We start from the raw sequence: 13,282 nt of genomic DNA, 5'->3' as shown, positions 1-13,282 counted from the left end.
TCACCTTAGGGAAACTAAAGTCAGACAGCACGGTGTCGTGGTGGTTAGCATTGCTGCCTCACAGCTAGAAGGTCTGGGTTCGATTCCACCTTGGCCCAGTTTGCACATACTTAGGTTAGGGTAATTGGTCACTCTAAAGTGCATATAGGTGTGAATGGTTGTCTGTCTCTCTGTGTGGACCTGTACAGGGTGTACCCTGCCTCTCAACCTATGATAGCAGGGGTATAAAGTCTCCCATACCCCAGTGGTTACACTGAGACTCAGAGGAACACAAAAGAATCTATTCTAGAGCTACAGAGAAAATGATGTGTGCCTGCAGAGTCTCACTTTGGATGGCGTAACAGCTGACCCATGAATGCCAGAGCAGCCACTATGACTTCAGCTAACATTGCACTGAGGTTTGCAGAATGTTTACTTTTTGTGACTTAAAAGTGATGCTAGCTACTTTTAAAGTCATAAAACATAAAAAAACTGAATTCTTAACACTTAAGTAGAGAACTGTAGAATAACTATAAGGGCACAAGTGGCGTTCAGTGTTTATTACTTGCAGAAAAATGAGCTTACAGCACCGTGTTAAATCTAACTTTTTCCAATCAGGAGGTTAATTTCCCACAATGCATAGTTGCAGTGTTCACATCCAAAAAGCGAATGTGCATCTTGGATTCCATTTCAAGGTCTTTTAATATCTGTGGGCAGAGAACAGATAACGTTGGATGTGCACGTGTTTTAATGAATTCATTTTTTGGAAAGGAAAGAGTTCATAAAATGCAAACCTGCTCAAAATGCTCGAATGTAATTCCTTCATAGAACTCATCTGGGCCCTGAGATGATGATGAGACCAGTGACTCAGAAATGTGAATTTCTTATAACAGTTCAGCTTTGGTGAGTTTCTTACCATGTGGGGCACATTTGTGCTCGCCACCTCCAGCATGGCAGCGTCTGCTATCGACGCGACAACCTCGGTCTCAATGGTTCCGCTTTTAGACAGCAGCTCCTCTACCACCTTGGATGCAAACAGAACACGAAAAGTCACAGAAGGCGACATCGCACGATGACACTTCCAAATGTGGCAATTCAATTTTATTGATAAAGCACCAAATCACAATAAACAGTCACCTCAAGGTGCTTTATATTGTACAATAATACAGAGAAAACCCAACAGTCTAAACGACCCCCTGTGAGCAGCACTTGGTGACAGTGGGAAGGAAAAAACTCCCTTTAACAGGAAGAAACCTCCAGCAGAAACTTCTGTAGCATTTTGAGCCTTTTACAACATTAGCTGCTGAGTTGTCTTAAATATAATTTCTACCATTAAACCTGAGTTGTACATTTAGTCATAAAAATCCAGTCTTTTAATACAAAGTACTTAAAGAACACACACACTATGTGCATGTTACATTGTTTCCTAATCCTTCTTGATGGTTGAATAATATGACGTCTGTTTGTCTGGATCCCTGAAAAAAAATCTGAACACTGAACAAACATTCCTGCATCGAGGTCACTTCCTGTTTCAGGAATGCTGAGTTTAAATTCATTTGGAAGCTCTGGTGAAAGCCAGACCTTCGGATCAAACTCCTGTTCTTAAGGTTAAGACCTTTATTAAAAAAAAAAAAAAATCAGTGAAGTGAAATGGAAACACCTGCGTGGGAGCCACAGTAAGACCTGAGTGAATTATCTGCATACTAAAGAAAGGTGCTTTAGTCCTTTATTTACAACTCAAAGTGAAGCTCTATTCAATCATTCACAAAAACAGTCAACATAACTAACAAGATGGAGATAATGTAACTATTAATACAGCATCTTTTAAATCAGAGTTATATAATTTTCAATAATTCACCTTTTACTTTATGCTGTGGTGTGTGCGTGGTTAATTTGTCTTACCGTTCTGTACTCATCCAAAGTAATCTTCCCATCATTGTCTGTGTCGTGCATGTTGAAAAGGACTGGGGGGGAAAAAATAAGAAAAAGAAGGAACTGGTCTGATTTCTGGGGAATCATCGAGTCAGGATTTCACAGGTTAACGCGAGGAAGTGGTAACTAAAAGAATGTTTATGATGATGCCATAACAGTACTGTAACGATTTACTGTAGTCCCATAACACAAGTAACAGCCCCAACTACCCTCCGGTAACATCCACAGACATTCTGATTATTCTGCTGATGAATGAATGTCAGATTTAAACAGGGTCAGTGAACATTCTGACCCAAAAGGTGGCAACAAAGAAACAGTCTGAAATAAATGGGGTGTGCGGTTCTTGGAAGGTGAAAGAATAATAAATAAACTTGCAGTGACACTGAGTAAAAAAACATGAGTTTGTGGGGAATAAAGGAGTTTTTGGTCCCATTACACCTTTCTCATGGTGTCCTATATCTGCAATTGTCTATGCAGGGGGTGGGTCTGACCCTCCACAATAGCTCAGGCATTTCACACCACCTGCTGCTCAAATACAGCAGGTATTATTTTGCTGGCTACCCTCACAACTTAGTTCAAGTTTATACATGTCTTTGTATATATGTATTTGGTTCTAACAACAACCATGCAACAATGTGAAAACAGATCCAACAAAACTAAAAAAAAAAAAAAAAAAAAAAAAAATTGTGGCTACAAAGTCCATCTGGAAGCTAAATGCTTATTTCAGCTGTTATTTGAAAAGAATTGTCTAGTTTAATTTCAGCACAACAACTACATGGATATAATCACCTGTTAAATCAGCCTAAAAGGTTTTCCCCAAAATAAGGTTTTAAGAAGCCATCTTTCTCTTGAAACTGAAGCTTTAAAATCATCTTTTGTGGTGCAAAAAAAAATGTGTTTGAGTGCCACGAGTCTCCCTTGTGTATATTCTGAGAAATCATGCCTTTCCATTTGTGACATCTGATGTTTTATGGCCGGCCTGGCCACATTCCCGGTCAGGTCGTGAATACCTATGAGGCTCTCAATATAGCACTGGACATGCAGTGAAGAATTTGGCTCTCATTCATGCAGCTAAGCATCACCACACTTTATTATCTAGAGGCAAAGTGCACCTTTTTCCTTTGTAATTTAAACTTGAGGTGCAGAAGAAACAGACACTCACAGCGAAGCTTCTGTCTTCTTACAGCCTTCCTCTCGTCTTCTGTTGCTGTTGAACTTACAGGGCGGAAGTGGGACATGACCATGAGGAACTGCTCAAAGTTGATCTCGTCAAAGCAGCCAACCTCATTCTGATGCTGGTTCCTGGTTCACAGTCAGAACAGACCAATGTTTAATCATCATGAAGTAAAACTGACCCAGTGTGGCTTTTTAAACATCTGAAACATACAGTTCTGCTAAGGCCCGATTTAACCAACACAAACACTGCATTTTCTCACCTTTCCTGACAATATTAATTTAGATACTATAGTTGAAATCATCCCCATAATGTCTCAAGGGGAATATTATATAAATGACACATTTCTGCTCCATTTGTCACATGCTTGTTTGCTTGTGAGCAGAAGTCAGATGCATTCACAGCTGGCTTGTTATGCAGTTCATTGTTGTTTGGATGACAGTGTTTTCAAATGTCAACAACTGTTCTGTCACAGCAATTAAAAAACTGGTAATGCTGTGTCTTTAAGTGAACAGATGAATAACACGGGCTTCTTTTAGCCGAAGACTGAAACCCACAACAGCAGTTACTGCCATGCATTAGGTCTTCTTCAGCCTGCTGTTTTCAGAGCGCACAGACGTTGGCACTGAACCAGTGATAGTGACGCTGCCATTAATTAGAGGGGTAACAGGAAGGATGTGGTGTCATTTGATTGTACCCACCTTTTATCGAAGAATGCACTAATAATTTCCTTTCTGATGGGGTTGTCATCAAGGGCTGATATGCACTCCAGGTCTTCTCTGCTGCAGTGCAAAAAAACAAAAAAAATAAAGTCCACTACAGTGTCAGAATTTTTAGTTTAAATTTGTTAAAACAAAACAAACAATTAACCCTAAAGGTGAGAAGTAATGTGAACAGTGCAATCTATGTGACAGGAAGCTTGTTCTCTCTTCTTCTTCAAAATAAGGAACTTAAACCATCCTACTGTGATTAATAGTTTTGCATCTCTCTACATGCATCTGTGTATTTGCACAATATGTGTTTGCTCTGTATTAATAATGGATCAATGTCATACATTATCTACATATGATATTTTCCTAATGTGTCTCTTTTGGCATTGTTTGTGTCTGTCAATCTTAAATGAGCTGCACGTTCCAGTTTTAAAATAAGTTTAGCATTCCTTCATTCACACCCATGATCGATCTGGTCAGCTCCAACGAGTCTGGGTGTTCCCATTAAAACAGGTTCGCCACAACAGAAAACCTTTTACCTTATTGTCTCCTTATTTCCACTCAGCTGCTGGAATCGCCTGTAAAGGTTATTGAGCTGCTCCTTTGAAACTGTAAAGAAGCAAACATCAACAATGTGAATGGATTTATGAACAGTTTAATAGTAATAAAGGTTCATACTAACAAAAAGAAATGAGTCATTTTTATGTTTTTAATTGTTTCATTAGTTACTGCAATTAGATGTTGACTTATTTTTATGAAACTGTACAAACTGCTTACTTTGCCAGACTGAAAGCACGCTTATCTCATTGTGTACATACCAAAAGCCTTAAATATAATGGTTGTGGAAAATACCTGTTTGACTTCCCCCGCCCCCCCTTGCTCAACAGCACCTAAATGAATGCTTATAAGAGCCTATCACAGGAGCAGGTTTGTGTGTGGGAGTCAGCCGCGCACCTATGACCTCAATGGCGCAGGTGAATGAGGCAAAAGGTAAAACAGAAGAATCCGCGGTAATGTGCTCCACACAACAAGTACACACGTGTGTGTGTCTCAGCTTATCAGGTCATCAAAGTGGGCAGAACTTAAACTCTCCAGCTGAGCTCAGAGAGAAGCGCCTTGAGGAAATGAAAGCAATTAAACAGTTCAGTCAGTACATAGTTTAATCTAATCCCTGTTTTTCACTCGAACTCTGACGAGTTTCTACTTGTTTAAAAAAAAAAAAACTCACTTCCGTTGTGTCGTCTTTTTCTTTTACTTCTTCATTTTTCTCTTCCATATACAAACACTACAATCGCTCTTGAAACTAGACCTGACTTTTGTTAGGCAGGTAAATACTATTTCTGTCACATGCCAATTAAAAGTGTTTTTATTTCCATATATAGCCATTAAAAAGGCGTTGGAACCTCTTCATTTAAACCAAATGTAACTACTTTTAGTTTAGACTTCGCTCAGATCATAGACGCAGAAACGTCCTGCGGGAAAATCAAGTCGGGACACTCGTAGCACCGATTACAGGCGCAATAACCTGCGCAGCGTGATTGTATTTGATTTCTATGCAGTTTTACACAATTTAAAGTCCCTTCTTTTACTGATCTCATCAGAATTTAGCTGTGTTGATAAAAACGCTCCCAGGAAAACAGGCTGTTTGGTTACCAGTTCGTCCTCTTTTGTTTCTTCCATTACTCCTATCACAGTTACCTGTCTTCCTACCTTCAAGCTGAACCATTTCACTCAAACAGCTCAAAGTTTGCTCCCACTTACATCCGCTTTTCTCCGTCAGATCTGCGTCGTACTCGGGACGCGTCGGCGAAGCTCCCATCGCTGCCGCTCCGTCAGAGCGCACTTTGACTGGACCGACTTTTCCGCGCCGCTGCGGTATTATCGCAATTCTCTCGGTAAGAAACTGCAAGTGTTTCTGGCGTCCTGGAATCGTGTGGTATCCTCAAGGTCCTAAATCCGCACAGCTTCCTGATAAATCACCTGAGGTTTGTCAGTGCTCTGCAGTAGATGCGGTTCGTAATGTGTTGAGATCAATAAAACAATCATGAATGCACTTAAATAAGTCTGTGAAATAAGTCAGAAAGAAACTATTAAAACTTGGAACTCTTTATTGTTTTTGATTCCTTAAAACTCACAGTCATTTCTGTTTCAAGTAGTTGGTGTCCTTATTGGTTCCACTTGTTTGCCCATTAAAGACATTGACGAGCCATGGCATCCTACTTACTTCACTTGTAAGTGTACAGGAAAAAAAACAAGAAAGTCAGACTTTCAGAAGTGATGGAAACTCTATTAAAAGGCGGGGAATTAAAAGCAAAAATCAGTTTACAAAGTTATTTTGTATGGCACTATAACTGGGATATAGGAGATATGCTTTGGTGCTGGATGTGTGGAGATGGGGGTTAAGGAGCATTCCTTGGTTTTAGACAATGGGGACTTGCAGCACATGGATACTCATCCTGAATTGTACATAACTGTTTACTCCAAATGTTTTCCTCGTGGTTTCTAACTTTGCATTAGAGTTTGATTCCTTTTTCAACTCAGTTCTCTGACCGGGTTTGGAGGTGAGAAATACTTCCCCACTAATGAGTAACACACATCATCTGACAGTTTGAACCTCGATTTCACAACAAATACACTGCTATTAGGAGAGGAGCACCAAAGCAAAAACTCTGTTCCACATGTCCAGAGGGGTGTACTACGAAGCAGGTTTAATGGCTTAGTGAGCTCAAAGTCTGAGTTTCTGTGTCACTAAATCACCGTGGAAACTTAAGTCTCTTTTACACTGCTGGAATAGCAGCAGCTAGAACACACACCAATCAATCAATCAATCAAACTGATTTAACTTCGATCAGCCGGGTGAGTCCCTCGTCTCCTTTATTAGACAATGGGATAGGAAGCTTTAATGTTTCAGTGTATCCAGTTTAAAGTTTCATGTTGCAAATAAAACAGCAGCACCATAAGCGCACTCAGCGATATAACAACTTGAATTAAAAGGTTTATTTTAGCACTCTGTGCTAAATCCCCAAATGACTTTTTTTTTTTTAAACAGATTATCACCATTTTATCATCATCATATGATAATAATGATGATTGGAGTAGGCAGCACTCATGGATCATTCTGTAGGCAAGAAGAGAAAGATGTCACAGGAAACTTTTTTTTTTGTAAATGAAAGCGCACGCAGAACCTGAAGCAGAACGCTCGGCTTAACAGAGAAACGTGATAACCACCCTCATGATACCCGTTATCTCCAACTGGGGTTTTAGGGTTTGTCGAGCCAGCTAAGGCAAAGAAAGCCTGGCTTTCTTGAACCGACTTCGTAGCATACCCCTCTGGTCTCAACTATATGCAACAAAGCACCAGCTAAGTTGACTGTGAATTGTGACCTGTAATCATTAGCCTGGGTTGGCAGAGTGCCAGACGGTGCTACTTGCTACATGGACATGGCTTGGTGGTGGTTTTGGTCCGTGGCAGGAGCTTCCTCTTGGTTCCCAGAACCAGGCGTCAGTCTATGATAGAACTCCCGGACTGTACACAGGGTTTCATCCATGTCCTCTGGGTATCGTGTCTGCAGTTCTTCATTGGCAACATAGTAGGTGTCAGCAAACTCGGAGAAGTAGCGACCCACCTCTGGGTGGCCAATCTCCAGGGGGGCTGAGTGAGGCTCCAGGTTCTCTGGAGAATAACAACGGAAACGTGGCATGAGATGAGACTAAGCAGATGCAGGAATTTTCCATAAGTATTTAGACAATGACTTTCTTTTTTTGTTGTAATTTTTCCTGTGTAAACCACTACTGTGGATTTTAGATCAAACATTTGATCAGTTTACAGCACACACCAACATATTTATTTTGATGTGAAACCTCAGGGTTTATAGAGAGCAGATCCAGTTTAAACCCATTACGGTTTATGGCTATGAAAATATACTTAAACTAATGAAATTCAGCTGTTCTACTAGTGGCTTGGAATTTTCTTCCAAATAAGTAGCAATATTATGTGTTATGCAAATATTATGTAAACAAATTGTGTTTGTAATTTCAGAGTGGTTTTACATTTTAGGCCTGTGAGCCTTCATCAGACTTCTTAAACCTACTTGGAAAAAAACATCTTGATCACTGGTTTGTGCCCAGGGTGGGGGAATTTAAGTGTATATATTATATACATATTTCTATGTTTTCAATCACACAACCTGTACACATTTGTAAGAATTTTCTGCCTATCACCATCACCACACTGATATGATCCATACCCTGTGCTGCATAGCGGCACGTCCCATCCTGCACGAGTACATTGTAGAAAGGCTGATTAGCCCCATTGGACAGCTGGTGGACCCTCATGGTGGTGATCCACTCCTGGCTCATTGTACATTTAGGGTCCCAGCCATAGATCACACAGTTATACCCCGACCTGGAAGAGAGCGGAAATGCTCAGCTGATCAAATATACACAGGAAGATCAGGGAGAAATGTCTTTTGTCATAAGTGAGCATGTGTGACCCACCTCTTGTGTTTCATAATAAGGCCGACTGAATACTGGACTTCCAGGTGTTCTGGAGCGCCGCGCCTCTTCACCTCAGGTGTTACAGGGTGTTTCTTGTGTTGGATGTGCTCCAGCGTATGCTGCACCAGGTAACCCACCGCCCCGTGCTGGGAGGGATCCAACGCCTGAATGTGCTGCAGGATGTCAAGCACCTGGGAACAAGGACAACAGTCAATGGACAATAAGTTTATGTCAGTTATATGTTGTCCTGTATGTTACATACAGTATCAAACTACTGTGCATTCTACTTTCAATAAGCTAAAAATTAGATTTCTTTTTAACAGAACGTTTGCTATCCTGACCTTTTCCGGCCAGATTCCCAGGTGGAAGTAGAGGCGTGCCTGCAGCAGCAAATACTGCACATTATCTGGGTTGATTGTGAGGTAGAGGTCCAGAGAGTCTCGCAGTAGCTGATAGGATTTCTCATTGCCCTCACTGACAAGGAGGAAAAAAAAAAAAAAAAATAGAACAGAAGATGTCATTAATTTATTCATTACTTCCATCACGTGCATTTTAATCTTTTATTTTGCTTTGAGACAGTTTTAATGTCTTTGATGTTATAATTATCTACTCTTGTCAGATCATAAGACAAGGGTACAATTAAAATTACAAAGTACAATTAAAAAGTATTTAGGGAAAAGTGGCAGGAATTTAGAGCAACTTTCTATCCACTGATCCTCCACCAGCCTTCATCCATCCCTCTCTGTAGAGAGATGCAGGTGTTCAGTTAATCTCACCCTCTCTTGCCGATGTTCAGCAGGTTTCCAACCATCCTAAGGAGCACCTCTGTGGTGCTTATGGCACTGTAGTAATCTGCCGTAACCTGGTGGCCGATGAGGTATTCGCACTCCTTTGCTGTGAGCTGCTTGCCTTTTCCAAAGGCATCAATGTAGACAAAGTCATAGATGTCCTCACTCCTGCAGAAAAATAGTTCCATTAATCTATTAGGAATGTGCATTTAACCTTCAGTACACACTGTGTCACCAGGTTTAGCCATGTATACTTTTATAAAACTGAATTAGTTTAGGGTCTTTAAGAGGAAGGTGGGGAAATATGTCTGTACATGTTCCAGTGTGTCTGTTAAAACTCCCTGGCATACATTTTCAAGACACTCCAAATCCCATAAGTACCGCCTGTTCTATTTACTGTAGCTGCATTTCATACCTCTACTGTGCAACCATCACCTTTTCCCCATTTGTGTCTATCACAGGTAAGCACAGCAAGAGATGTTAGCTGCAAAGGGCTGACTGTGGGAGCTTAAATCAAATGCAAATAAATCAAATTTAAAAACAACAGCACTAATTGCAGTCATCTGATAAAGACTCAAATTTGTAGGCGGCACAGAGGGAGGAAAAACAAACAAAAACTGTCTGTAAAATTAGAAAAAGTCCCAAAGCACAGTTCCTAAAGTTGATGCTGATTTACTGATTAAGTAAATAAACTCTGAAAATGGATGTGGATAACAGGAAACAAAAATAAAAAGCATTAATCTACACTATTTATTGCTCTCGTGCATGATTTCCCGACCATAAACTATATGCATGGCAGCTTGCATTGTAATTATTGTAATTTAAAGCTGTACCCTCTCGGTTTCTGGCACCAGCGCAGCAGGAAGTGATTGGGAAAGTTGACAGGTTCCAGCTGAACACCCAGCCTCTGGGCCAGTGTCATGTAGAGAACAGAGAGGCTGATGGGAATGCCCGTACGGCGTAGTAGCACCTGCACAAAAAGTTCAGTGAAAATATTCCAAAATAAAACAAAAAATAGTTTGAAAATTATTTAAAAGCTCGTGACTTTAAAAGGCACAGTTTTTTCTGGAATATCTACCTGGTGGATGTAAGAGTTGAGGGGGTTGTAGTAGTCGCACTCATTGCCTTTGTATTGAAGTTGCTCATACAGGACAGAGTTTAGGGCACAGATCACCTGCCTCTGAAGCTCAAAGTCTTCTACAACACCACAGTTACCTGCAATACACACCAGAAATGAAACATCAACCAAACTCTGCCTGAAAGGGAAAGTTATAGATTTTGTGCAGCTGTGACACTTTTGCCAAGTAGATTTACTTCTATTGACATTTTCAGAATGAGATAGAAACGGAAACCCAAGCCTTCAGGCTTCGGGGGGGTGTCTACTGATGAGAAAATAATACAGGACGGGAAAAAGAAGATCTTTTTTTTTTTTTCAAGTTTTGAGAGACTTAAAAACTGACCTTGGGCAATACGCAGGCTGGGGTGAGATGGATTCTTGATTCTCAGCATCTTCTTCACTTTTTCTGTGATCTCATCCAGCTGGGCTGATATGCTGTCCAGTGTGACATCAGCCAGGGGGTTACAATACTGATCAACCAGCACAGCACCTAAGGAGCGAAAGAGGAACAAATCAGGAACCACATAAGGATAAAAATAAGATTAAATGGCACATTGGGCTCTTATTACAACATATAGTTATTAGACCACCACCCAATGTAAGGTTTATGCCACAGCAGCTCTAAATTAACAGTATTGGTAATTACCACAATCATTTTTTATGTTGCTGTAACGGTTCATCTACCAGCTCCTTCATCGAAATGATATTTTTAGTGATATAAAATAACCATTTTACGGTTTTACAAAAAATAATAAACACAATGATAGCAATAAGAACCACATTGTGATAATAAGCCAACAGAAATGTACAATAACTGTATCATAAAGATTCCTCACCTTCTAGAGCTGACTGCTGCTCTGCAGGCTGCTCCAGGAAAGTCTTCAGACTCTTCAGGATGTTCTGCTGTCTCAGGAAGTAAAGGATTTTCTTTGCATAGTACTTCAGTGTCAGACTTTTCCTAATATTGAGTGGAGAACAGAGAGATGGCAGCTCAGAGGAGAGAGCGCATAGCAAAACAAATGCTTTCATAACCACAGAGGTCTCAGAAAGGATTAACACGATCAGCACCCAAACCCATTAGTGATTACAAAATCTGCACTCGCCAGCTTACTAGTACTGGGTCAGAACCCCTTTTACCTTCAGACCTCACTTAATTATTTGTGACACAGATTCAATAATGTCCTGGACTTATTCCTCATAAAATTTGGGCCATATTGACAGGATAGAACCACATACTGTAGATTTGTTGGCTGCACATCGACGATGTGACTCTCCTGTTCCACCTCATTCCAAAGATGCCATTCAAGTACAGTGAAGTCACTGTCATGTTCAAAGAGCCCAAAGCATGCCAAGAAAACATCCCCACCACCACCACCGCAGCAGCAGCAGCAGCAGCAGCAGCCGCCGCCGCCGCCTGAACTGCTGATACAAGGCAGGACGGATCCAGGTTTCATATCAACGTGTTCTGTGTTCAGAGATGCTCTTCTGCACATCTCTGTTGTAATAAAACACATTTAAGTTACTGTTGCTTTCCTATCAGCTTGAAGCAATGTGGCCATACTCCTACATCAACAAGGCATTTTCAGCCAGAGAACCTACTGGATATTTTCTGGACCACCCTCTGTAAACTCCAGCGCTACAGAGCTAGAATTTCACGTACTGAGGTTTTCCTGTAAGCACAGTGCTGCTCTCACCTCTTGTCAGAGTTGAGTATGAAGAGTAGCTCGTCTTCACAGAAGTGCTCTGGCATCCCAAGTGATTCAATTTCTGCAAAGCTGTCTCCCAGCACCTGGCCAACGCAAGGCTGCGTTACAGATCTCTGGATTAGTTTGGAACATAGAAAGCCCACGTACAAATATGCACACAGGAAAAACCAAACACACAAGAGGTACTGTATATTTGCTCTTTCCATGTTAAATAAAAGACTTGTAACCTGTACAGTCTGCATACAGTTATAAATCCTACATGTCCCACATCATCTCACACAAACATGCACTTTGTGCCACATTTAATTTGCTACCTGCTCACCCTAAATGGTGTTTCTTAAGAGAAACATTTGTGTTACCATTCCATCACCAAGTATTTAACCATATAAAACATGAGCACAAACTGAAAACTTACAACTTCTGTGAAGAATCTCTTTGAGATCGATTCCACGGTCCTTCGTATTTGTATCCCAACTCTGTGGCGTGTTTTGTATTCTCTGAGCCAGTCACAGCACTCGTTCTGACGATAAAACCTCTGCAGTCTCGGCCATCTGTTAATGAAGGCAATGCATTTTTTTTAATTACAGAAAAAACTTAAATAACAATTCAGACTAATATAACAGCCCAGCACCTCAAGCGTTACATGTTAGTTTCTGGAACCACTTATCATCCTGCTGAAGAGCTGGCTTTTGATTTGCTTAAAACAAAGGAGTGAAGCTGTCTGCCTGGCTTACAGTAGCTAGCTTTGGCCAAAGAGCTGCACTCTTCTGCAGTTCAGAGGTTAGCATTCAAGGTCACACAAATTCATTTTTGGAGGTTCTGCGTAAAACTGAGAAAACTGCTGCTTGTAAAAGCTGTAAACTTTGCTACTTAGAAGCCCTACTGCTGTTGCAGGACTGAAGCCACCGGCAAAGCGTGATGATGAATTTGGTGCATCAGCAGAATGTCAGCGGCTGACAACTGCCTGTGAGCTCCAGGTACACGAGCCCACCGTAAAGCACTTGGCTATTATGAGCTCCAAACTACGCATACATTAAAAAAGAGAGAAAGAGTTCTTTCTATAGGTTGCACGAAAAGCCACCAGAAGCCAGCAATCCATAGAAATATCACAAAAAGAAAATCATAGCACCTGAGTTTATACTGGTGTCCCCAGACCTTCCCCCTTCCATGGCAAACGTCGTGTAGCCGCTTGCAGCAGCAGGAGACGTTACAAATGTCGACATGTTTGAGGACAGGGAAGCACAGGATGTGTTCGAGCAACTCTGTCGGCAGGTCTGTCAGTTTTTTTGTTTGGGGGTCAGAAATAGTCCCATTTATACTTGGCTGTCCCTCTCCATCCACAGACATCGCCATCTTTACTGTTTACCCCGATTACCTCA

At 41.0% G+C, this 13,282-nt stretch overlaps 2 protein-coding genes across 3 annotated transcripts; both read right to left on the bottom strand.

Annotated features, from left to right (window-relative positions):
• Window positions 1–23: 23 nt before the first annotated feature.
• Window positions 24–5,703, bottom strand: tesca (tescalcin a). The gene is made up of 8 exons (XM_030738232.1): window positions 5,557–5,703; window positions 4,335–4,404; window positions 3,787–3,867; window positions 3,074–3,213; window positions 1,882–1,943; window positions 896–1,003; window positions 774–821; window positions 24–686 (listed from the first exon to the last, which is right to left on the bottom strand). Exons 1-8 carry the CDS (start codon window positions 5,612–5,614, stop codon window positions 594–596), a joined length of 660 nt encoding a protein of 219 aa, XP_030594092.1. The 5' UTR covers window positions 5,615–5,703; the 3' UTR covers window positions 24–593.
• Window positions 5,704–5,885: 182 nt separating this feature from the next.
• On the bottom strand, window positions 5,886–13,282 carry fbxo21 (F-box protein 21). Of its 2 annotated transcripts, none has more exons than XM_030737430.1 (12): window positions 13,033–13,282; window positions 12,319–12,454; window positions 11,892–12,016; window positions 11,034–11,155; window positions 10,541–10,687; window positions 10,159–10,295; window positions 9,914–10,050; window positions 9,069–9,248; window positions 8,634–8,766; window positions 8,293–8,483; window positions 8,043–8,200; window positions 5,886–7,468 (listed from the first exon to the last, which is right to left on the bottom strand). In XM_030737430.1, the coding sequence occupies exons 1-12, from the start codon at window positions 13,254–13,256 to the stop codon at window positions 7,227–7,229; spliced, it is 1,932 nt and encodes a 643-aa protein (XP_030593290.1). In that variant the 5' UTR covers window positions 13,257–13,282; the 3' UTR covers window positions 5,886–7,226. The 2 variants fall into 2 exon arrangements, with proteins under 2 accessions (XP_030593290.1, XP_030593291.1); XM_030737431.1 differs by having other exon boundaries at window positions 11,892–12,001.

Source organism: Archocentrus centrarchus, chromosome 9 (assembly GCF_007364275.1).
Source record: "Archocentrus centrarchus isolate MPI-CPG fArcCen1 chromosome 9, fArcCen1, whole genome shotgun sequence".
NCBI lineage: Eukaryota > Metazoa > Chordata > Actinopteri > Cichliformes > Cichlidae > Archocentrus > Archocentrus centrarchus.
This window is presented reverse-complemented; position numbering and strand designations above follow the sequence as displayed.